Source organism: Archocentrus centrarchus, chromosome 9 (assembly GCF_007364275.1).
Source record: "Archocentrus centrarchus isolate MPI-CPG fArcCen1 chromosome 9, fArcCen1, whole genome shotgun sequence".
Classification (NCBI taxonomy): Eukaryota; Metazoa; Chordata; class Actinopteri; order Cichliformes; family Cichlidae; genus Archocentrus; species Archocentrus centrarchus.
In genome coordinates, this window is record NC_044354.1 from 25,569,879 (window position 1) to 25,596,029 (window position 26,151).

Below are 26,151 nucleotides of genomic sequence, written 5' to 3' on the forward strand. Positions count from 1 at the left end.
GATGGGGCCTTTTCCACGCACAGACAGAGGAAATCGTTATGTCTTAGTTGCCATGGACTACTTCACAAAATGGCTGGAGGCATATGCCATACCCGACCAGGAGGGGGAGACGGTGGTCGACAGGCTGGTGGAGGGCATGTTTGCCAGGTTCGGGATGGCAGAAACCATTCACAGTGACCAGGGAAGGAACTTTGAGTCGGCTGTTTTCTCTGTCATGTGTGAGCGCTTAGGGATGCGAAAGACCCGGACGACACCGTTACACCCGCAGAGTGATGGGCTCGTCGAGCGCTTCAACAGGACCCTGGCGAAACAGCTGGCCATCCTCACTGCAGAGCACCAGCGTGATTGGGACATGCATCTCCCCCTTGTTTTGTTGGCGTATAGGTCCGCTGTGCAGGATTCCACCTTGTGTACGCCTGCCCTGCTCATGCTGGGGCGAGAGCTACGGACGCCAGCGGAGATGGCACTGGGGAGGCCTCCGGACGCTCCGGTAGTCGTACCGGGTCCGGAATACGCCAGGAGACTGCAGGACCGGCTGGAGTCGGCCCATGCTTTTGCCCGTGATCAGCTGGAGAAAGCGGGAATGAGACAGAAAACGAATTATTACTTGAGGGTAAAAGGGAAAGACTTCAGGGCCGGTGACCTTGTGTGGGTGTACAGCCCGAGGAGGAAGAAAGGCCGGTGCCCTAAGCTGGACTGCCACTGGGTGGGGCCTTGTGTAGTGGTAGAGAAGCTGGGGGAAGTGGTGTACAGGGTTCAGCTGCCGACTAGGGGGAGACGAGTGGCCCTTCATAGAGACAGGCTGGCTCCATATAAGGGTGATGTGCGCCCGGTCCAGTCGACCCCCCTGAGAAATGAAACAGCCACAGCCCCAGACTCACTGACTGTGCCCGCTTCTACTGCCCCACAGCTTCCTCCACTTTTGCACCCCATCCCAGATCAAAAGCAGGGTGCTGCAGGACAGCAGACACAGCCCCAAGTGTCGTCTACAAGGGGGCTGCAGAGGCAGAGAAGACCCCCAGGTCACCTCAGAGACTTTGTACGGGATCCCTCGGGGCGAGGGATTTAGCGAGGGGGGGCAATGTAGCGATTCTCTTAGTTAGAGAGCGTGTTGATGTTGTGGGATTTCGGACTGTTCGGGAGGTTCGTGAAGGCAGCATGGAGAGAGAGAAAAGACCGAGAGCTTGCCTGTGTGTGTGTGTTGCTGTTCCGTTGTTGTAGTTGTGGTTGGCGTGGCTGTGGCCTACAGCAGCCGTTTTTCTGCTAATAAAGACGACCTTTGTTGTGAACATCGCCGACTGTGGAAGTGTGTTTACAACGTTACAATACAATAGTTCTGCTTCACATGAACAGCATCCACTTTTCAGGAATCTCTAATCCCACAAGGAAACCGCTGGAAGTTGTAGAACTGTAGATCACATCAGCATGGCGTCAGTGAGTTCCCAAACCCATTCTTAAACCCAACCCATTCATTTCAATCAACTTGCAATCACACACCAGTAAAGCTTTGTGACTGTATCTCATACAGGTGTGACAATCATCACAAATAGAACGTGAACCATATGAACCTCTACCAGTGTACTGTTGCAGCTGGTAATTAAAAAGCTGTAATATATCTGAACAAAGCAGGTACAGTAATATCTCTACTTGTATTTGCTCTAAACTGAATTCTTCTCTATTTGTTGCCTTTTTATTTCCTCTACAGTGTTGACTGACATCAAGGATGGATATACTGGACATTATGGACAAAGAAGGGATGGCAGTGGAGGGATCAGGCATTACATCAGTCCTTTTAAACACCAGCCTAGATGGTGCAGCCAATGCCACCAACGTTACCTTTTTTCCCTACTATCAGCACTCTCTGTACGTGGCTGTCATCTATACCCTGGCTTACTCCTTCATCTTTGTGCTGTGCATGCTGGGTAACATCTTGGTGTGTCTGATTGTACTGGAAAATCGTCGTATGCGCACAGTCACCAACCTCTTCATCCTCAACCTGGCTATCAGTGACCTGCTGGTGGGGATTTTCTGCATTCCTACAACACTGGTGGACAACCTGATCACAGGTAATATAAAGTGTGACTAATAAGCCAATCAAATCCACGTAACAAACCACTATCCTTGCAGCCTCCTACATACACCAATCCCAAAACAATATAATTTACTCTTGTTTAAGTAACCTTTGCAGTACCTAGTTGTTTTAGAAAATTACTGAGTCTTTGCGTCTTCAGCTTTCACCTCATGAGATGGGAGCTGAGTGCCACAGGAAGTCTGTACAATTTGTTATATATATAGATAATATTTAGTCTAATAGGTCTGAAATAGAGAGGGCTTTCAGTGGCTGCGGTGCACTGCCCACTTTATAACAGCTCCACATGAGAGCAATGGTCTGGAGACACTTATGAGTCAAGTATCAGTGGTGAAAAGCTTTAACATCTGTGCTTCTGTGATAGCAGGATGCAGCAGTCAGAGAAGTCACACAAAAACAGAGTGGAGCTGGAAGCAGTAGCGACAGACCCTCGAGGACTTTCTGGAAAAAATGGTGTCCTCCAAAATTCAGAACTCAGTGAACAATCCTTTCCTCAACAGAAAAGAGCTTATAATTAGTAATGCTATAATTATTAAGAATTCATTAGTGTATAAAATCAGCAATAAGCATTTCACAGCATTACTGCAGGTGCTCGTAATTATCGAGTTCAATTACCTTTACAAAAAAGTCTGTCCAGTCTGAAGTATGTCCAGCTGTAACGAGATTAGCTCCTATCTTTAAATCCTCGCCCTGGATTGACGATAATATTCGTGGCTTAAAACGTTCTTGCCGCAAGTCTGAGCATCTGTGGAAAAAAACTCACTTACATGTCCACCTTTTGCATCTAAAGGACCTCCTGGTCTATTTTAATAATTCAGTTAAAGATGCAAGGGCTGCCTGTTTTGCTAATCTGGTCATGAAAAGTAAGGGAAATGCAAGAGTGCTATTTGATACCATTACTGCTATTGTTAATCCTGCTCTACCTACTGCACCAATTTGTTCTAACAAAGACTGCAATACCTTTCTGCATTTTCTGACAGACAAGGTCAGCGCTCTTAGGACAAATATTTCTCAGTCCAGTTGCTCGCTGACCATTCCTGCCCCAGCCCTGTCTTTCTCATTAGAAAGTTTCTCTCCTGTCTCTTTACCTGAGCTGTTAAAATTAGTTGGGTCTATGAAAGTGTCTTCGTGTTCCCTGGATATTCTGCCTGCATCCCTGTTTAAAAATGTCTTTTCACACATCAGTTCATGTATTCTTTCTATAATAAATACTTCATTGGTCTTAGGTCCTGTTCCCGTTTATCTTAAGAATGCTGTCATCCATCCATTTTTAAAGAAATCTAAACTTGACCCTGCTGCTTTCAATAGTTACAGACCAACATCCAAATTACCATTCTTATCCAAGATACTGGAAAAGGTTGTTGCTAAGCAGCTTACAGCCTTTCTGGAACAGCACAATATCCTAGATAAATTTCAACCTGGCTTTCACAGAGCTCACTCTACTGAAACAGCTCTCCCTATAGTTTCCAATGACATTTTGCTGAGCAGGGATGCAGGAGAATGCTCCGTTATATTAATGTTTGATCTTTCTTCTGCTTTTAACATTGTAGACCATGAAATTTTACTTGATAGACTACATCGCTGGGTGGGTATATCTGGATATACGTTTTCACGTGGCAGTTTCTGATTTCAGGTCTGACTCTGTTTATCTTACATATGGCGTCCCCCAAGGTTCTGTTTTGGGCCCTCTGTTGTTTCTGTTGTATTTGCTCCCTTTGAGGCATGTTCTAAACACTTTTGAGGGAATATCATACCACTGTTATGCCGACAACATCCAGCTGTATATTTAACTCATGTTAAATCTTTGACACACTTGTTTCTTCCACCTTAGGAATATTGCTAAGCTTACCACCATCCTATCTCATTCAGAACTTGAGATGGTTATTCATGCATTTATATCCTCATGTCTGGGATAAATGCATTGTTTACCTGTCTTAGCAAACATTCCCTGGAGCGTGCACAGGCTGTTCAGAATGCTGCTGCTAGGCTTCTGACTATATCTTCCAAATATTCTCACATTACTCCGCTTCTGATCCAGTTACATTGTCTCCCTGTGAAATTTAGAATACAGTTCAAGATTTTAGTCCTTACTTTTAGAGCTCTTCACGAGCAAGCCCCATTTTATATTAGTGAACTCCTTCACTTATATACCCCTTCTAGATCACTGCGATCATGTGATCAGGGACTATTGGCTGTACATTCTACAAGACTGAAAACGAAAGAAGACAGAGCTTTTGCCTCAGTGGCTCCCCGTCCCTGGAACTCTCTCCCTGTCCATCTTAGAGCGGGAAGTCATTGATGTACTTTAAAGGTCTTTTAAAAACTCATGTTTTTAGCTTGGCATTTGTTTAAATGTTTTTATTATTCTCTGTTCTGTTGTGAAGCACTTCGTGACACCTGTCTTGAGAGGTGCTATATAAATAAAGTTTTACTTACTTAATTACTTACAAAAAGAAGCCACAGGAAGCTGCACGACGGCAGGAAATTTAAAGCTTTAAAAGTTGCAAAATGCAAACGTTTTTCAGTCATCTTAATTGTGCTTCACAAAATGTGTAAGAGCTGGGTGAGATATTAGATATTGCTGCAAATGCATTTCATGGTTTGCACATTAACTAACTGTATTATTCAAAATCCCATATTTCAGTCATCCGGTATTCCCTCTTAGTCCAAATACAAGACCACACAATACATCCACTGCGTAAAAAGAACTGAACAGGGGAGGGAATTTATATTAACAGAAAAAGGTAAGGTCTCATTCTTGTGTTTTTTCAATTTATATATATCATTTAAAAAAACTGTTTGGTATCAGTCTTCTAAAGGTAAAAAAAAAAAAGAATCCAAGACCTTCTTGCTGTGAAGTGACAGCGTTAACCCTGTGCCACTTGTGAATGCGTCCTTTCAAAATAAATAACAAGCAAAGATAAACCAATTTCAAGTTTAGCAGTCTCACTGTGGCAGTCTTTGTTGACTGGCAGATGCTGCTGACTGATGGAGCTGAACATAATCTTAGGAATCAGGCTTGTTTGATAAACCAATGCACTGCAGCCCGCATTACATTTTCAAGGGAAAACAACAACAACCAGTTTTACAGCAAAACACTGGAGAAATGAGAGAACATATCCAGAGACAACACATAGTTAGAAACAGGAGCTCTTATCCAGAATATTCTTTTTAATGACCTGCTGTCATCAGTTTGTCACGATTTCAGCCTGCTGCAGCAGACGTTCCCACTCACCACCTCATCGGCACATCAACCTGTTGCACAAGATTTCTATCTTCAGACTTTCACCACTGATATTTTCAGGATTGCTTCAAGCCATATGCAAAACAGGCAGGCTGCCTTACACAACATCAAGAAATGTCTAGTAGAGACCTAAAGGGAATTCCTATAACAACAGTCCTCCAATGCATCCCCAGTATGAAAAGAGACCTATAAGGCAATGTCCTTTACACCAGCTGTTATGTTCTTGGAATATTCTGAAGAGGTAACATTTCCAGCTGTGCTGCTTCCCTAATAGAAGTGTCCCCTTTATGTTTGGATGGAATAGATTTAGGACGTGAATTAGGTGTAAATCTCAGTTATGCGACCTTTCGCACAATACTTTTTAAAGATGAATTTTATAAATAACTTCAGTGGTTTGTATCCACTTGTACTCACTTGACAGATAAATGCTGCTAACATGTATCTGATGTTGGGATGAAAAGTATCATGTAAGGTGCAGAGTGAGATTATTCAGTCAGTAAATAATTCACAACATATTTAACAATCATTACACAACAGTCCATCACTAAGTATCAAGACAAGGCGTTTTTAAACAGCTCCATGATATGATTCGTATATCTAAAGGTAAACTGTTCCAATTTACTGCGGCTTTATTGTTGTTTATTGTCTTCACACAAAGAGGAGCTGAACCAGATATGCAGACGCTCTCGTAAACAAGGACAACTGAAATTCCTGCAGCTGAATATATCAGGTATCTTTTTACATTCAGAAATTCATTTTAACTGTATCACACTTTGTGTGATACTTTCCAAGGACGACTCTTCAGACTCTGTTCTGTGCTGCTTTCTAAAAAGATCATCATCCTCATCACTAGTCAAGATCCAGTAGAGAAAGTTCAAAGCCAAGATTGCTGCAAACACTGTGCAGCAACATAAATTGCTAGTCTGCTTTAAATAATTGCAGTATTGTTGGTTTCTCGTGCTGCAAAGGCTGATGAATGGCTGATGAATGGCATGAAGAATCTTTATATCTTATTACTGTATGGTTGTCTTATTGTTGGTTGTTTTTGTAAATCAAACAATCAAAATGTGATTGAAGTGCAGACTTTCAACTTTAGCTTCTTTGATTTCTCAAGCATGTTTACCACTGAGGAAGAGGCTACAGGAAATGCCAGTAAACAGAACATGCAAATTCCACACAGAAAGGCCACACAGATGGTGGATTCTTGCTGTGAGGCAGCAGTGCTAACCACTGTGCCACCATGCTGCCCAGTAATGGGATATACCAAGTATAAATCCACATCCCCTTGTTATGGCTCCTGATTGAATGGCTTTATGGGTTCAAACTATACTGTGGGTCCTCGAGCTCCTAAGTGGAAAATGTGGAAAATAATTCAAATTTGTAGCTGAATTAGCTAACCCTGTATGGATTAATGATCTCGACATACTTGAAAAAGACTGCACAGCTGAGTCTAGTCATGGCTTTGCATCCAGTATCATCACTTTACATCACTTTCAGCATTCTTCTTCATCTCTTGTCTCATGTTTCATCTCTTTTTGTTCTATATCACTCTTTATGTCTGTGCTAAAGACTTACATTTGAGGAATCTGTAATAATTGTTGAGGCTGTTTGTGAACTTATTCCTGTGCAATTCTGCCTGTTCAGTAAACTGAAAAGTAAAATTCCACTGCTGATTACTGACATATTAATGCCAAGCACTCCTGAAATATTACTAGTTCTGTGGCATCTCTATAATTTTTTTTCCCTTTCAAGTATTCTGTTGTATTTCTTCTGCCTCTTTCCTAATGAACAATTCTAGATCCTGCATCAGTAATCATAAATTAAAGTTATGACACAGTTTTGTGTGCGCAGCTGGAAGAGCCAATCACACGAAAAGCTAGAAAAAAATTCATGAAAGGCGCTAAATCTTGAAAGATGAGACTGATGACATGCACGGCAGCAGCTCATAGGAGACATTCTGCTCTCTTTCAACAGTGTCAGCTGTTATTATGTAGCAGCCTGTTGCTAGTAGCTAGCAACCAGACATTTTCTAATTAATATTTCTCACCATAGGGTAATATCAGCAAATTTGGGTGAAGCAAAACAAAATGAATGTTATTACTAAACCTGTGCAAATATGGCTTTGGCTGCTGCATCCCACTCTCTGCCATTTGTCTTTGGAAACCAATGTTCACGTGCTGCTGTCATGTCAACATTGGGCATCAACATCACGTGCATCATAGAAGTTATCAAACAGGTTCCTTTGTCCTTACATGATATTTGGCAACACAAGCAAAGATATCGCAGAACATCTAAATTAGTTAAACTTAGCATTAAGCAGTTATCTAAATATGCCTCTCAGTGGGCTTTCAGTGATTGAGGTATAGGGATAGCATCATATTAAGCCCCAGATGTTCAGATTGCCCACACAAAACCAGCTTTTCCTCGCCTAGTCAAACAGAAAATGTGTTATCCTTTAAAACCTATGCATATCTAAAATCTGAGGTTAACAGGATAGGCTATAGTTACAGTTTAACATGAGCGGAACACACAAATGACCCATCTATACTACAGTCAGTGAACTGGGCCTCTCAACTGTGAGATGAGTTGCTGAGAAAGTAAGTAAAATTTATTTACATAGCACTTATCACAGATAAAAATCACAAAGTGCTTCACGACAAAAGACAAAAAAAAATAAAAGTATAACAATATAAAACAATAGAATACAGTAATAGCAAGTTAATTAAAAGCTTGTCTGTATAAAAATGTAGTACAGACCATCTGAGAAGTCTCTGTTCTAATTTTAGTGGATGAATTTTAGTATTTTATTAGTCTGGTATATGTGTCTCTGTGTTTCACTCAAACAGCTGAATGTAGTTTGCTAACTAGTGTTGCTAGTGTTAGCTAATAACTTTTATTGCCCCGGGGTTCACCTAAAAGAGAAGGCAGCATTCTGGGAAGGAGACAACCTTCTGCTGTGAAATCCAGTTTTTGGATGCCTACTGGTAAAGTTATGATTAGTTTGCTATTTCCCTTGGTTTCAAAACTTTATGATTATACACAAAGTGGATATTCTATTCCATTAATTGTACTGAATTTACATTTTTAGATGCAGGATATTTTATTTAAGCAGTTTAGCAGGGGCAAAGCAAAAGCTCAATCAAATAATAAAAATCACATAATAAAATCAATTGAGATGTATTTTTACTTAATTAACCCGTACTGTGCTAATGCTGATTTCTATCATCTTGAGATGAATTGAGAGAGATGAAGGTCAGGTGGCCAGCTGTCTTATCCCCTCCAGGCTGTGCTGGAATTAATCCAAAAAATGGAAGTTGATATTCCAATAGAAGACTTTTCAACAGCTGCTTGAAGTAATCCACATAAAAAGGTAATAATCCAGTACAAGATCCTGCAATCCCTTTTTAGGACATATCCAACCAGGCACAAATAGATGAAGGAAAAACAAAAAATTATAATCCAGTTTATACTGTAAGCCAACAGCTGCTGGAAAGTGGTTAATTTGCTGTAGCTCCCTGCTGCAATTTAAAGCTGTGGACTCCTTCAGATGTGTTCCTCTTCATCCCAGGGAGCTGGAGAAAGAACGATGAACTGTCACTTATACAATAATGCAGAGCCATTTATCTCAACTCAATTTTTATTGTCAATTACTGCAGAATGTACAAGACAGGCGCAGAACTGAAATTACTTTTATCACAGTGTGGGAAGAATCTCTGATCTCTTAAACTAAATGTAAAACAGTTCATGCCAAAGTATATTAGTATAAAACATGCAGTACTAAGATGTTAGATGTGTGTGCGCGTGTGTGTGTGTGTGAGAGAGAGAGAGCAAGTCTAAACCACACTTTTTACTGTTCTTTTTTTTTTTCTTTTTTTTTTTTTTTTTTTTTTTTGCCTGTCATGTCTGGCAGATCTTGCAAACAGAACTGTGATCTGAATGCATTGTTGTGCCAAACATATTTGCTATTTCAAGATGAGCTCTATAGGTTCTCTATAGGCTCCTCTTGTTACTGTGTAATCCTTTATTTTATTTGAATTATTTTTAACATGCTATTTATCAAATTGTGCCAGAAATGACAGGCTTAAGAAATAGAAAAGAGAAGAGAAAGAAAAGAGAAAGGGAAAGAGGAAGAAGAAGAAAGGGAAAAAAAAAGGAGAGAAAATAGAAAAAAGAAACAGGAAAGAGTGCAAGTAAGTAAACCAAATAAAGATAAAGATATTGTCAAAGATATTGACAATATCTGCAAAATTAAAGATTGTGTGGGGAAAAAAAATAAATAAATAAATAAAAATAAAAGAAGAATAGTTATACAAACCAACCATTTTGTGTCATTATGTGGGTATATGTGTTTGTGTCATGAAATGTACTTACCAATGAAGGCAGAAAGCCGCAGCCCCGCCCATCAGAACCCAGAGGCAGGCAAAGAGAATCCCAGGAAGCCCAGGCCACCAGCAGCCCATCAAGACCTACGAAGACCCGTGGCCACTCATTCCAAAGACAACCGTACACCCCTCCCAGCAGACGGAGGACGGAGGTCTCAGATGGAGTCCCAGCAGCCAAGGAGCAAGGGCACCAGAGCATTCGAGGCAACGAGAAGCCAGCCCCCCCCCAGCGGCCAGCCCCCCGCACGGCCGGCAGCAGGGCCCCAGGGCCCCCGGCACCCGAGGGCCGCCCGAGCCCCCACAGGGCTCCCCCCCACGCCGAAGAAGCCAACGCAGCCCCGCGCCGCAGCCCCCAGGGGAGCAGGTTACCACCCACATCAGAACATCCGGCCCCACCCAGGAACCAGGAGGTACCCACACCCCAGGGGGGCAGGGGGGGAGAGGCAACCAGCAAGGAGCGGTCAGGAGGCAAGCCACCGGCCCAGACCCAGGTCCAGCCAAACATACAACCACACGCACACCGGCAAGCACACCCATGTGCACATTTATACACAAACACACTCTCCCACACACATATAAACATAGATACACCATATTCACTCGCCCACCCATACTCACGAAGACTGTGACAAATACAAAGACACACATTCATCCATAGCTACCCACTCTCTGAAGATGGGAGCGGAAACCACCCCAGGGCCAACAGTGACCCCAAGATGCCGCCAGCCCGGTCCCCAAGGAACCACCCGACCCCGACCCCGGGCGAGGCATAAGAAATCGGGGTGTGAGATGGCCCACCCCCCCCTCCTCCCGCCCAACTTATAAGTGTATGTGTTTATGTTGTGAATGAATGAGTTGTATAGGGTTTTTACTGTTCTAATGGTGCACTTCAAGCAAAATAACCATCAGAACTGTCAGGACTCGAGGAGGAAGAGGACACACAGGCGGTGGCTGATGAAAGCAAGGTGCAAGTTTATTTACAGTGAATGAGAAAGGTGCAAAGACAAGGGGGTCCAGGGAGGCGAGGGGGGAGGCGGCTGAAGCGGGTCGAGAGGCTGAAGGAATTCCCAGGTGGTGAGGGGAGGTCAGGCAGGTGAGTGAGTCAGGGAAAGGGGCCAGCTGTGGTACGGCGTGGAACGGCGGGATGACGAAAAGCCGGGGTTCCGAAAGGACGAGCAGGAACTGACACGGGGATCTGAAAAAGGAGCGAACACGAAGAGCAGGTAAGTAATATAAATACACGAAAGCGAGAGTCACACAAGAGAGCCGGTACTAACTGAGAAGTAGTCAATGATCCAGCGAAGAGTGATGGTCTGCTGGCAGCTTAAAGAGACCCTGCCTGATGGCTTGATCCGTAGCAGGTGTGGTGATCTCCGCCCTAGGGAGGCGGAGACACCGGAACCTCCGCTGTGGCCCGCAGGACAAACACACATGTATACAGACACACACACACACACACACACACACACACACACACACAGACCCTCCCCCTAGGTTATGACAGTACCCCCTCCTCAACGGGAGCCTCCCGGCGACCGAAACTTCTCGGGATGGCGCCGCCGGAACTCCCGCACCATGGCCGCATCCAGAATGTTAGCTCGGGACACCCAGGATCGCTCTTCGGGACCGTAGCCCTCCCAGTCCACCAAGAACTGATAACCCCGCCCCCGACGGCGGGCGTCCATAATGCGACGGATGGTGTAGATCCGCTGGCCATCGAGAAAACGGTCAGGAGGAGGTGAGGCAGCTGGAGGGCACAAAGGACTGGTGGCAACAGGCTTAAGTTGGGAGACATGGAAGACGTCATGGATGCGCATGGTACGAGGGAGTTTGAGGCGGACAGACACAGGGTTAACGATGGAGTCGATCTCGAAGGGCCCCAGGAAGGTGGGGGCCAGTTTCCTAGACTCGGCACGGACTGGAACATTTTTCGTGGAGAGCCATACCTTTTGGCCTGGTTGGTAGTCCGGCGCAGGGGTCCGATGGCGATCAGCGATGCGTTTGTTTTGCTCCTTCGTCCGAAGCAGAGCTGCGCGGGTGGACCTCCATAGCCGGCGACAGCGGCGAAGGTGGTGCTGGACGGAGGGAATGGTGAGATCCTCCTCGATGGCAGGGAGGAGTGGCGGTTGGAAACCCAAGGAGGCCTCGAAGGGGGACACCCCTGTGGTGGAGGAGGAGAGAGAGTTATGTGCATACTCAACCCACGCCAAGTGGGAACTCCAGGTGGCCTGATTGGTGGACGCCACGCATCGTAATGCTGCCTCCAACTCCTGGTTGGCCCGTTCCGTCTGCCCATTTGTCTGAGGATGATAACCAGAGGAGAGGCTCACCTTGGCTCCGAGAGATGTACAGAACTCCTTCCAGACCTGAGATGTGAACTGGGGCCCCCGATCCGACACGATGTCTTCAGGAATCCCATGGAGCCGAAAAACGTGGGTGGTGAGAAGCCGGGCCGTCTCCAAGGCGGAGGGGAGCTTGGGTAGCGCAACGAAGTGGGTGGCCTTGGAAAACCGGTCGATAATGGTCAGGACCACGGTGTTTCCTTCAGAGGGAGGAAGTCCTGTGACGAAGTCCAGAGCTATGTGAGACCACGGTCGCTTAGGGGTGGGTAAGGGCCGGAGGAGACCTGATGGAGGTGACAGAGAAGGTTTATTTTGTGCACAAACGCTGCATGCTGCCACGTACTCACGGGTATCCTTAATCAATGTAGGCCACCAGAAATAACGCTGGAGGAAGGCCACAGTGCGATTGGCCCCGGGATGGCACGTGAATTTGGCTGTGTGTCCCCATTGCAGTACGCGGCTTCGCACTCGAGAGGGAACATAAAGGCGGTTGGGGGGTCCCGTCCCAGGATCTGGTTCAGTCTGTAGAGCTGCCTGAATGGCGGATTCGATCTCCCAGGTGATGGCTCCAATGACGCAAGAGGGAGGCAAGACAAACTCTGGCTGCGAGGAGGAGTCCGTGGAGCTGAACTGTCGGGACAGAGCGTCGGGCTTGACATTCCGTGATCCAGGTCTATAAGAGATAGTAAAGTTAAATCGGGTAAAAAACAAGGCCCACCTGGCCTGCCGGGGTTTCAAACGTCTGGCGGTTCGCAGATAGGCCAGGTTCTTGTGATCAGTCCAGACCAAGAAGGGATGCGTCGCGCCCTCCAGCCAGTGCCGCCATTCCTCCAAGGCTAGTTTGATGGCCAGCAGCTCCCGGTCCCCTACGTCGTAATTCCGTTCTGCCGGGGAGAAGCGGCGAGAGAAGAAGGCGCAGGGTCGGAGGCTACCCATGGACTGTTGGGACAACACTGCCCCTACCCCCACGTCGGACGCGTCCACCTCCACAACGAATGATTTGGATAGGTCAGGTTGGATGAGGATGGGTGCGGAGGCAAACCGACCCTTCAGGAGCGCGAAAGCCTCTGCAGCGGCGGGGGTCCATCTGAAAGGAATCTTGGGAGAGGTGAGAGAGGTCAGAGCATGGGTGATGGAGCTGTAATCTTTAATGAAGCGGCGGTAGAAATTGGCGAAGCCCAGAAAACGCTGCAGCTGTTTCCGATCCGCTGGCTCGGGCCAATCCAGGACCGCTTGTACCTTAACTGGGTCCGCCTTGATCTGCCCTTTACCAATAATGTATCCCAAGAATGCAGTGGACTCCACATGAAACTCGCACTTCTCCCCCTTCACGAACAGACGATTCTCCAGTAACCGCTGCAACACCTGCCGCACATGTCCCTGATGCTCCTGTAATGAGGATGAGAAGATCAAAATATCATCGAGATAGACAAACACAAAATGATTGATGAAGTCCCGGAGTATGTCGTTTACGAGGGCCTGGAACACAGCTGGCGCGTTGGTTAGGCCGAAGGGCATAACAAGATACTCGAAGTGGCCAAGGTGAGTGTTGAAGGCAGTCTTCCACTCGTCTCCCTGCCGGATCCGGACGAGATGGTAAGCGTTCCGGAGATCCAGTTTGGTGAAGACGGCTGCCCCCTGCAGGAGCTCAAACGCAGAGGTGAGAAGTGGCAAAGGATATTTGTTGCGCACAGTGATTTCGTTCAGACCGCGGTAGTCAATACAGGGCCGGAGGGTCTTGTCCTTCTTGGCCACGAAGAAAAACCCCGCGCCCATGGGAGAGGTGGAGGGTCGAATCAGACCGGACGCCCGAGCTTCGGTGATATATTTTTCCATGGCATCCCGTTCCTGCGGAGAGATGCTGTAGAGGCGGCTGGAGGGGTAGGGCGCCCCCGGGATGCGGGCGATGGCGCAGTCGTAAGGCCGGTGGGGAGGCAGGGAAACAGCCCGGTCCTTATTGAATACTTCAGCGAGGTCGTGATAGATCGAGGGGACGCCGGACAGGTCAGGTGGGGTCCCCTCCTCCAAATCGGTGGACCGAGGGAGAGAGGGAGTTGCGGATCTGAGGCAGCGCTGGTGGCACCGCTCACTCCAACCCGAGATGCTGCGGTTCGCCCAGTCGATCTGTGGATTGTGCAGTTGCAACCAGGGAAAGCCGAGGACGATGGGCGTCTGTGCAGAGTCAAACAGGTAAAAGGAGAGCCGTTCAGAGTGATTACCCGACAGAGTCACAGAAAGCGGTTGGGTCTTATGAGTGATTTCAGAAAGCTCGGCGCCGTCCAGAGCGGAGACCAGGAGAGGCGTGGGTAGCGCTGTGGATGGAACACCCCACTGCTGGGCGAGGGCACGGTCCATGAGATTTTTCTCAGCTCCGGAATCGAGGAGTGCCAAGACTGTGTGACTGCCTGATGGAAGATTTATCCTTGTCTGAAGCGTGAATCTGGGCAGGGAGGAGCATGCGTTAGCTTGACCCGCCAGTATCCCCACCATTACTGACGGGCGCGGTCTTTTGGGCAAACAGGGCAGGACGCGATGTAGTGGCCCTTTTTGCCACAGTAGATGCACTCCCCCGCCTCCCATTTCCGTCGTCGCTCAGAGAGAGACAGCCGTGCGCGGCCGAGTTGCATGGGTTGCTCCTCCGCGCCGCAAGGGGGCGCCGTAGCCGGGCTGTCGTCCGCTAGGAGGCTCCTCCGGTCCGCGGAAACCGCCCGGCGAGGGGCATGCTGGGAGTTGTAGTTCCTCGGAGTCCGTCGTGCTCTCAGGCGGTCATCTACATGGATACACAATGAAATCACGGCCTCCAAGGACTGAGGCAAATCCCTAGTGGCAAGTTCATACTTGAGATCATCATTAATATTGTTCAGGAATACTCCCCTGAGCGCCTTTTCCTCCCAGCCGGCCTCCTCCGCGAGGATCCCGAAATCCACGGAGAAATCCGCCATGCTCCGTTGTCCCTGCCGCAGGCTGAGCAACTTCTGGGATGCGGATTCGGGGCTGGTTCCTTTATCAAACACCTCCTTAAATCGAGACAAGAACGCATGGAAAGACAGATCGGGGTTTCCCCGTAACACAGCGTGCCCCCACTCTAATGCTCTTCCGCGGAACAGATTGACCATAAAACCAATCTTTGCACAATCAGAAGCGTAGGCATTTCTCTGTTGCCGGAAAACGAGGGAACATTGGGTGAGGAAACCTCCACATTTCCCTAACTCACCGCGGAACACCTCCGGGATGGGCAGGGCTTTCTCCAACGCTACGGCGGGCTCGGTCGCGGAAGCCAAACCAGCCGGCGGATCTGTCGGCGGAGGGGATAAATCCTGGTGACGGGGCGTAGCGGATGACATGGTGGATTCCAACATACCTCGGAGATCGGCGAGCTGTTGGGTGGCCGCGCCCAGCTGACTGGAAACCAGACGGAGCATATGGTCGTGACGCTGGAGGGTTTCCTCTTGAATAGCCAGGGCCCGATGAACCGGATCAGCGTCCGCGGTGTCCGGTTTTGGCTGGATCATTCTGTCAGGACTCGAGGAGGAAGAGGACACACAGGCGGTGGCTGATGAAAGCAAGGTGCAAGTTTATTTACAGTGAACGAGAAAGGTGCAAAGACAAGGGGGTCCAGGGAGGCAAGGGGGGAGGCGGCTGAAGCGGGTCGAGAGGCTGAAGGAATTCCCAGGTGGTGAGGGGAGGTCAGGCAGGTGAGTGAGTCAGGGAAAGGGGCCAGCTGTGGTACGGCGTGGAACGGCGGGATGACGAAAAGCCGGGGTTCCGAAAGGACGAGCAGGAACTGACACGGGGATCTGAAAAAGGAGCGAACACGAAGAGCAGGTAAGTAATATAAATACACGAAAGCGAGAGTCACACAAGAGAGCTGGTACTAACTGAGAAGTAGTCAATGATCCAGCGAAGAGTGATGGTCTGCTGGCAGCTTAAAGAGACCCTGCCTGATGGCTTGATCCGTAGCAGGTGTGGGGATCTCCGCCCTAGGGAGGCGGAGACACCGGAACCTCCGCTGTGGCCCGCAGGATAAACACACATGTATACAGACACACACACACACACACACACACACACACACACACACACACACACACACACACACACAGACCCTTCCCCTAGGTTATGACAAGAACAATCACATCTGAACTCCGTGTTAACTTGATGACATGTGGAAGATGTTGAACCGGGGGATCTCATTCATCTTTGGCAAATTATAGAGTCCCTTTTTCCCAAAACAATAAGGAAACTTGACAAAGAGCACATTCATTTTTTTTTTAAATTCTGATTCACAAATTTAACAGGAGAGCCACAGTTCAGTAGATAAAAGGCTCACCTTTTAGAGATTCTTTGCGGACTGCTGTGGGAAATTAATCACTTTTTTAGGAGGTACAAAATTACCTTAAAATATGTCTATGTTTTTAGATTGTTTATGTGATTATATTTAGAAAATTGGTTATAGTTAATAAAAAAAACAAAACAAAAAACTAAAGACTAATGGTATAAGCAGAACACATTTTCTAGTGGTTCTATTAGTCTGTTTATAGTGGTTACATTGAGGGATAATATGTATGCAGAGTGCAAGTATCTAATTTTCTTTTAACATAATCATATTTGTGAATATTTTACAAAAAAGTAGATGATTTTATTAATGTGCTTTTTCTCATACAGGTCTCCTCCTCCTGTGCTGTTTGTGAAGGCTCTGTGGGGTGAAATTGGATACAAATGGGAGACAATTAAGTTTCCAAGCAAAAATAATATTTGCTCAAGAACAAGTATATTTTCAAGGCAATCTGCACAAAATTAAAAAAAAACTGCATTTTGGAGGACCACTCTATGATGTCACCTTTTTTATTTTCAGTAGGTTTATTTTGCTTTAACCAGACCTTCAGTCTGCACCTGCCGAGCTTTCTCACACTCTCTGTTCTTTGTGCACATTTGCAATGCTTTGTCTACAGAAACCTGCCTTACGCTATTTACTTCTAAGCATATATTCTAAAATGTTTCTTTAATATAGAGCATTACTAGTTAATATACCACATCCTTTGGTTAGTTTCCTCTGCCTTAGAGCACCGGACTCCATGTAGTCTCTGTAGATTCTGCTTCTATAACCTGAAAGCAAAACTAATTAACTGCATTGCATCATTTCCTGTAATGAAGTTTGGCTATAACTATAACTCACTGGTAATATAATATTTCTGTAGGAGCAGATAATAGTAAAATAATGAAAATGGCACATATTACAAAGATGTGATGTTTTACCTCCAAATGTACCCATTCTAATTTCCTTTTAGGAATAGTGAATGTTGTTCGTTTAGATTGACATCTCAGCAGACTGGAAAGTTGAATAAAAACTGCTCTTAATTATGCAAGAGAGTGGTACAGGTGTTTCATCTTTACTGAGCATAAAGTGTTAGCTATCGTCCTTCTTCTGTTGAGCCTTTGCTGCAGCATTCACATCATACCCACACATATCAAGAGACAGCATAGTTTAACAAATTCTAAAACCAGCAACTTCCAGGCTGCCTGTGGTGCCTGTGACATCACCTTTGTGGTTGTTGCTCCACTGCAGTGGAGGAGTACATAATTACATAAGTACCAGTTCGATGTATGTATTAATGTACATACCAATTAGAGCAGAGTTACATACAATTGAATTACATTTCCAGTTACAAATCTGTTTTGGGGGTTGATTGGAGCAGGTTTGAGGTGGCGAGCGGTCTCCTCCCATAGTACCATACAGACTTAGATGGGCAACCAATTTTGACAGGGGAGCAAACAGTCTATTCCTAACACATCTCCAAATGATGTTTCATTAGTGATTAAACACAGAACCTCGCTGTTCATCTGTGGGTCGTTCGGCCTTCCCGAGTCACGTCAGATTCGTGTAAGGAGAAGAAGAGGTTTGTGGTTAATATTCAGTTTGATACGTTTACAGTTAAAGGGTGGCGGTCAGTTTTTGGCCTCTCTTGTGGAAAGTAGGCGTTCAATTTTTCTTCATAGTATTTTGTATCTGTCTGCTTCCATATTTGTCTTCTACAGAAATAACAAGTGACAGATCTTCTCTCAGGGTTAATAAATGAAGGACATATTTCAAATATTTTCCACAGACATATTATTTTCCCAAAATGGGGTCAACATGAAGCCAATTCCATCAGAGAAGCCATGGTTACACAGACTTCCACAGAATCTCAAGCCTGTATAATGATCATCATCCACTGAGTCGCTGTAGGTGAGTTACTATAGCAACACTGTAACAATAGCCTGCATATCACATTCGTCACAGTCAGAAATAGTATGCAGAGCTGTGCTTCAGCTTAATCACCACTGCCCAAGTTAAAAGTCCTAACTTCTGTGTTTGTGTGCATTTGGGCCATGTGAAATCTGACTGCCTTATGTAGCTCTGGTTGGTTCTTTCAGATTTATGAAGAGAGGGTGCATATATTATGGCCTCAGCTCAGTTAACAGTACTATACACTATTTACTGCGTCAGGTTGTACTCTGCAGTATCGCTCTGCAGGATCTGTAAAGTTGCTGAACTGTGCTGCACAATCTGACAGGTTTTTCTGTGTCTCTAAAAACAGACAGAAAGCAAAATATGTCATTTGCTCTGCAATATTTGGAGCAGGTAGACACGAGGAGCAAGACTCTGAGTTTTCCTCATCATAATTTTTGAAATGCATGTAGAAATGTACAACTTCTCCCACAACAACAGCACTCACCAGCAGAGGGCACAAAGGATTGGCATGTATGTGTGGATTGCTGTTTGGGGGCGGACTGCATCCCACAACAAATAGCATAACCATAATAAAAAGCCCATTGATGGAACAGAAATGATTGTTTCTAGAGGATTCTAGCTGAAGGCTCTGAATATTTTAGCTTCATGGCCTTTGCTAAAGCTTTCTTTTAAGGCCCGCCCTTAGGCCGTAACTATCCTGTAAGTAAATTTTAGTTATGTGGAATTACGCTGTAATTATTTTTAATTAGCCATAATTATTTTTACTACGGCTGAATTATTTTTAATTCCGCCATAATTATTTTTAATTCCGTTGTAATTATTTTTTAATTCCACTGTAATTATTTTTAATTCCGCCATAATTATTTTTACTAGGGTGCTAGGTGGTGTACACCCTGGACAGGTTGCCAGGCCATTGCAGGGCTGAGACAGAGAGACAGATAATTGATTACTCTTGCAGCCAATTTAGGATTGCCATCAAAGCTGACACACATGCCTTTTAGGCTGTGGGAAGAAGCTGGAGTACCCAAAGAGAGCCCACATACTGTAGGCACAGGAAAAACATGAAAATCCATGCAGAGAGGCCCCAACCAATTCATGAGGTGTGAGGTCACAATACATTATGGGATTTGCAAAATTAACTGTGACAGCTTTCCCAAGATTTCAACCCCATCTCCAATCCCTCTTTTGCCAGTAGAGCACTCAAGCTCTACTGAAGTGATGCTCTGGTCCCCGAGACCGAGACTAACCGTCTAAGTTGAAAACTGGATCACACTTTCACAGATGATAATTTGACAGCACAATATGATTTCAAATCTAACTATATACAGCTTTTCTACAATACCATCTGTAAATTAGCTGTTATTACAGATGTTCTATTATAATTGCCAGGAATCAGTAATCAGCACGTTAGTCCCTGCTATGCTTAATCATGGGTTAAATTATATCCATATTTTATATGCTTTTTTTACCTTCATCATACAGCTTAAATCTTCACCCTTAAAACATGCCTTAAGGTTGGTAACCCATTTAGATTTAATTTATCATTTAGATATCCCATTACAGTTAAATATTTCTTTTCTTTTATGTTGCCAGATAGTCACACCTAGATGATAATGCCTATGGAGAGAAGATGTCAGTGAGAATTTTTTGTGAGAAGAAAGACCAAAAACTTAACATTTATTAATCTCAGCGTGATCTCTGTGCAAGAACCATGGGGGGGGGATACAGTACAGAACTGTAACTGATTATTAATGTCACTATTAGATGGTACAACCCCAATTCCAAAGAAGTTGTGACCCTGTGTAAAAAGGAAATAAAAGGCAACAAACAGTACAGACTGGGCCATGTTTAAAACTGTGTAATGTCCCCTGTTAGTAAATCAGAATCATTCTGAAGCACCAGGCTTGTCAAATCTGCATAAAGTTTCATGGTGATATGTTATTACAATATTTACCCTATTCACCTGTAGTCTGAATAGTGTAAATATTGTAACTATATATCTATGTAATATATATATATATATATATATATATATATATATATATATATATATATATATATATATATATATATATATATATATATATATATATATATGAGGCAAGAATATTTTGTTGACTGTTGCTTTTAAGTGTACAATAATTTAATGGGTGCCCAATTTTGCACTTGTTTAAAAAAAAATGAAAAAAAATTGAGTTTGTGATGTTACATTCATGTGTCTGTTTTCTACTGCTTAGTTTGTGTTTTTGATCATTTTGTGTTAACCACTGCGCCGCTGTGCTTAGGACTCTGGCACAGAGTCTAAAAGACATGCGTGCGTTAGTTTAATTGGCAGTTCTAAATTTGCCCTAGTGAGAAGCCACTGAACCCCTAAGTATACAATAACAAAACTTTCTGAGTGCATGAGCATTTCACAGTACTGACTGAAATGTATTACTTCTATATTTTGTCCTCTCTCATGCCAAGTTTTTTTTCTCAAAATAAATAAATATAATTCTGTTTCTTTTCTTGTTTTGGTTCAGTTTTGGATTTTCCGCTCCAATTATCAGTCTTACACATGGATTTACTTTTGAAATCCATAATCACATAGAGGTATTCAGCACCTCATGCTTCCTGTGCTTGATAGTGTGTAATGGAACGAGGAAGGTACAGTATTATTTGATAGGAAATGTTTGTCTATGGAGCTGCAGTTTTCCAACACCCTCAGGTCAGTGTCAATTGATTTCAAATTTTCACAGTGCACCAACCCACTGCTACAATCCAGTGACGCTCTATTCAAGCAATTTGCCGTTCCTAATAGAAAAGAAATTGGGAGGCCATAGTCACGCTGTCAGGTGTGTTTGAAGACTTCCTTTCTGCTGCGGCAGGAAAAATGAAACAATCATGTGAAACGGAAGAAAAATGTGAAGGGGATATATCTTATGTCCTAACTGTCACATCTCAATTTGTGTGTCTATTGTCATTCAAAAACAAAGACATAACATTGTCCAACACTGGAGAGTGTGCAGTCAAAAACTGTTTACTGACCTCGATCTTCCTCCCGCAGCATTATAATCAGGCTGTCGTCAAGGATTTCTAAAATCAGAGTGACAATTATTTCCCTGCATTGCCAATTATGTCATTTTCCCCACAGGTTGGCCCTTCTCCAACACTGTGTGTAAGTTGAGCGGCTTTGTGCAGGGCGTGTCAGTGTCTGCATCAGTCTTCACCCTGGTGGCTATTGCTGTAGAAAGGTTAGTGCACACTCTGGTCTGATACTTGATACAATATGACACAATAAATGAGGATTAGCAAAGAAGTAATTAATGACTCAATATTCACTTGCATACAAAAAATTCTCATAATGTTGCTGGTACAGTGTTTACCCTGTTCCTATTGCAGATTAGCAGAATACCATTTGAATGCTAGTAATTGGATGATCCCTCTCCTCCTTAGTCCGGAGGACATGCCATGTTTTCCAGAAAGAATTTAATATTTTGATTTGTCTGACCACAGAACAATATCGAATACAGTACAGAATTGTAATTGTGTAATAATGCCATTAAAGGACCTGATCACTGATATCGGAGGTGAACCGTCTGTCTCTTTTCCTTGCCTGCGATGTGCGGGGGAAAAGAGCAGATTGGTGGGACAAAGGGAGACCTGCACAGGTGAGCTAACAGTGTATCACTGTGTCACACACCAGGTAACGCTGCGCAGCAAAGTCCTGAAGACAGAACACGTCATAAGCACCGCAACACAGAGAGTGAACTTTATAAGAGGCAAAGGTTTAAATCACTGGCAGTTTCTGAATTTGGTGACGTGCCTTATCACACAGGTGCGATGAGCTACCTGAGGAAATCTGTCACTTCATGGAAAGTAAAGTAAAAGCCTCAGCAGGGCTCCGGGATGGAAGCTGGCTGTGTGAGTCGGCTTTTCTCTGCGACACAATGAAGCATCTTAATGTGTTAAATGGACGGGACTGCGTGATTATGTGCATGATTGCCCCCCCCCCCCCCCCCCCCAAAAAAAATCTAATCGCGTCTCCACCGCTATGTTTGCAGCGGCGCTTTTTGCTGAGAAACTGAACGCACTGCGCAATTTACGCAGCCTTTTTCTGACTGTGAAGCGCAGAAATTCACATCACAGTTTTTATCTGAAAATTTTGCAGATTTTCATCAGCTTGAAATATTTTCATTTATAATCTTATATTTTATTTAATGTGTTGAGGAAAAAGTTGCTGTATTCTGGCCATTCAAATTCATATTGCTGATTAAAATTATTATTTTTACTCCTGTTTTTTTGATTAGAGTGGAGACTTGGAGAACTTGGCATCCATGTTTTCAAAAAAAAAATTCTAATTTCAATTTTTCTGAGCAGAGAACGGTTTTCAGCTTTGCCTCAGTCCATTTTACATTAACCTTGGCCCAGAGAAAATGGCAGCATCTCTGGATTATATTCGGCTTCTTCTTTGCATGACAGCTTTAACCGTGGATGGCATGGTTACTGTTTTCACAGACAGAGACTTGTGGAAGTGTTCCTGAGCCTGATTTTGTTGTTTCCATGACAGATTCATGCCTGTTTTTAATGTAGAGCCACCTGTGGAACTGAAGATCACAGTCAGTGCTGATTTGTCTCTTGCACACTGAGATTTCTCCAGATTTCCTGAATCTTTTGATGATATTATGTCCTGTAAATGATGAGATGTTTGATATTGTCAAATTTAACATTGAGAAACATTATTCTAAATTTTGCAGACACAGTTTTGTGCAGATTGGTGAACCCCTGCCCAGAACGAGAGAAACTCTGCCTCTCTCGAGATTCTTTTTTCATACCCAATCGTGTTACTGAGTTGTTGCCAGTTAACCTAATTAGTAATAAAATGTTCCTTCAGTTTGAAACAGCTGGAAAAGACTGGAAATGTCTCACTTTAAATATTTGTTTTTCCATGTTTTATTGTAAATGAAGTAGAGGTTTGTGAGATTTGCAGATCATTCTTGTTATTTCTGCTTAAGGTTGGTGTTTCTGTCTCATGGCTAATGTATGAGAATGCTCTTCTTTCCTTCTCTGCTACAGGTTTCGCTGTATAGTGTACCCTCTACAACCTAAGTTGACTCTGTTTGTTGCCAAGTTAGCCATTGTGTCAATCTGGGTGCTAGCAGTGGCCTTCATGTGTCCCACTGCAGTTGCACTAACCGTGGAGAAGATTCCTTTCCATTACATGGTGTACAATAACAACTTCAATCACACATTGCCCCTGTACACCTGCTACGAAAACTTTGACAACCCTCGGATGAGAAAAGTCTACACTGTGGTTTTGTTTGCACACATCTACCTGCTGCCCCTCACAGTAATCACACTGATGTATGTAAGCATCGGAATCAAGCTGTTTTCTTCTGTGCTCGCAAACAACGAGCTGAATCTGGCCAACGCTACAGTCCAGGCGGGCGGCAGGAGACACGGTCATCCGAGGGTATCACGGAAAAAGATAAAGGTGATAAAGATGCTCATTGTGGTAGCTTTGCTTTTCATGCTGTCCTGGTTGCCCCTCTGGACCCTCCTGATGATCACGGACTATGCAGACTTGGACGGGAACGAGCTGGACCTTCTGACCAGCTACATCTTCCCCTTCGCCCACTGGCTGGCTTTCTCCAACTCCAGCGTCAATCCCATCATCTATGGCTACTATAATCAGAACTTTAAGAGGGGCTTCGAGGCGATATGGAAGGCCAGGCCCTTTTGTTGCCTCGTGCAGAGCCAGCTGTGGAGCAGAATCGCAGGGTGGAGGAGGAAAAGAAGATCTGTGCAAGCACCTAGCGAAGGCACCGTTTCTAGAGAAGGTGTTAATCACAACCACTTTGTGTTGGGACTGAGAAATCGAGTCCATAATGACAACAAGTTGAGTGACACAGCTGAGGTGAATAGGAGCGCAAGAGTGGAGTGTGTGGTGCTCCACTCAGGGAGGCCTCGTTCAGATCAAGAGTTAGAAATGACAGCTGTGAATAAGAAAAGCAGTAACACAGAAGAATCAGACAAAGTTAGTTCACTGGTAGTTTCACCATATCAGGTGTGGGATAACTGAGTATTAGCAAGAGAAGAACTACAGTAAACAAAGCCATACTGTGTTGCATTGTTATACTATATGTTATATCTGATGTTGCAGGGTAAATTTAATTAAAAAAAAAAAAAGATGGTTATACAGTAAACCCCTTATTTATATAATTAAAATATGTTTTTAGGGGCTAAATTAAAAAGAGTAGTAGAACTTCTCCCACACCAGAAACCAAAGACAATCTATGTTTGTCACTTTCATACTATCCTGAATCTGTACCACAAACGTCTAACAAGGTAAGCAGGCTCTGTCAGCTCTCCTCTCCCTGTCAGCAAAATGACTGGATGATCACGCATGGAGCATGTGGAGTCACAAAGGAGAGTGACAGCATCAAAGGGTGCCAATGGCAGTAATTATCAGGGCTAAATATACAGCCCTAGTTCAAGAGGCACGCATGATGTTCATCAGCAGAACACAGGGCTTTGTTAGTATTTGGTCTGTCCTTATGGTAAAATAAAAAAGGTGAGGTACCTCACCTCGGCTATTCTGCTGTGGGCTGAGATGTTGGAAAGTACCACTCTCCATCAGAATTTACAACCTTGAGTCAAACAGTCTGCATGCTCTTAATTAAGACCAGCGTTACTGATGCACCAGTTCTGAAATTCTGAGCCAATATCAGTGTTTGAAATAGCAAATAGGCCAATAGCCCCCCCCCCCCCCCCCCCCCCCCCCCCCCCCGTCCCCATGTGCTTATATTGTTATTCACCCCCTTGTGCTAAGCAAACAAAGAAATTTTCATTAACAAAAAAAATGTTTTTCAGCTCTTCATCACACTAACATTTAGTCTATTTAGCCCAAAATTATTATGACAAAACAGCCAAATATTGGCAGTGGTAAATAGCAACCTATTTTATTATCTTATGGAATATGACAGAAATAAAATGACTGGAGTGGATTTAATATGACTAGATCAGCACTGAAACCATTGCAACCCTTACTAATAGAAACCCCTTTACAAGTATAGGAAGAAAAACTAGGATTTGGATATTGTGTCATCTTTGTGGTCAATCATCTGTCAGCTACTGGTGTTGTGATTTGAATTTTAGCTTAGGGTTGTGGGTAAACGGTAAAGGAAAAAATATTCTTTTTTTTCCCTTTGTTTGTTCTTTCCTCTCTTCCCTCCCCCTCAATGATTCTTACATTATATTCATGCTATAAATCACCTGAAATGGGTGGGGGGGTGGGGGAGGGGAGGGGAGGGGAGGGGAGGGGAGCGTGCTACATTGTAGTCAGTGCGTCAAGATGATTTGTGGTGTAGATAAATGATACACTTCACCACAAATCTACAGATCATTTCACGGGACATCGTTATATTAGTTTTACGCTTCTTTAGCAAAGATGTGTGGTGGATGCTTTTAGACGTCCAGCAGTCACTGAAAAAGATGCCTTCAAAGAACAGTCAAAAATCTACCTCCACAATCTCACGAATTCACAAATGTAAGCAAAATCAGAAAATTATTCATACAAAAAGCTACTAGTCAGCTACCTCAAACACTTCTAAAACATTTAAGTGGTCCACAGTAATGAATGGAAAATGCACAAATGTCTTTTAATGATGTCATACTAATGTTCTGTGGTCCTTTCTACTGACGAGAAAGTAATCCAATACAAATCTGTTCCAGTCAGTGGTCAGTGACCCCCCCCCCCCCCCCCCCCCCCGCACACACACACACGGGTTAAGCACAAAAAAGTTGCTTTCTTGCACGCTCCCACATACAATTACTGTGTGGAGTAGGTGTGAATGTTAGATTATTGAGGATGAACCTGGATG

The 26,151-nt window shown here is 44.4% G+C and overlaps 1 protein-coding gene across 1 annotated transcript; it reads left to right on the forward strand.

Moving 5' to 3' along the window:
• Window positions 1-1,723: 1,723 nt before the first annotated feature.
• Window positions 1,724-24,350, forward strand: npffr1l2 (neuropeptide FF receptor 1 like 2). The gene is made up of 3 exons (XM_030737682.1): window positions 1,724-2,066; window positions 21,423-21,522; window positions 23,345-24,350. Exons 1-3 carry the CDS (start codon window positions 1,724-1,726, stop codon window positions 24,348-24,350), a joined length of 1,449 nt encoding a protein of 482 aa, XP_030593542.1.
• Window positions 24,351-26,151: the final 1,801 nt, after the last annotated feature.

Excerpts from the sequence above, each read along its gene's own strand:
- npffr1l2 (XM_030737682.1), top strand. The coding sequence starts at position 1,724 with ATGGATATACTGGACATTATGGACAAAGAAGGGATGGCAGTGGAGGGA. Across the intron at positions 2,067-21,422 it reads GGTGGACAACCTGATCACAG|GTTGGCCCTTCTCCAACACT; the intron begins GTAATATAAAGT and ends TTTTCCCCACAG. Across the intron at positions 21,523-23,344 it reads GTGGCTATTGCTGTAGAAAG|GTTTCGCTGTATAGTGTACC; the intron begins GTTAGTGCACAC and ends TCTCTGCTACAG.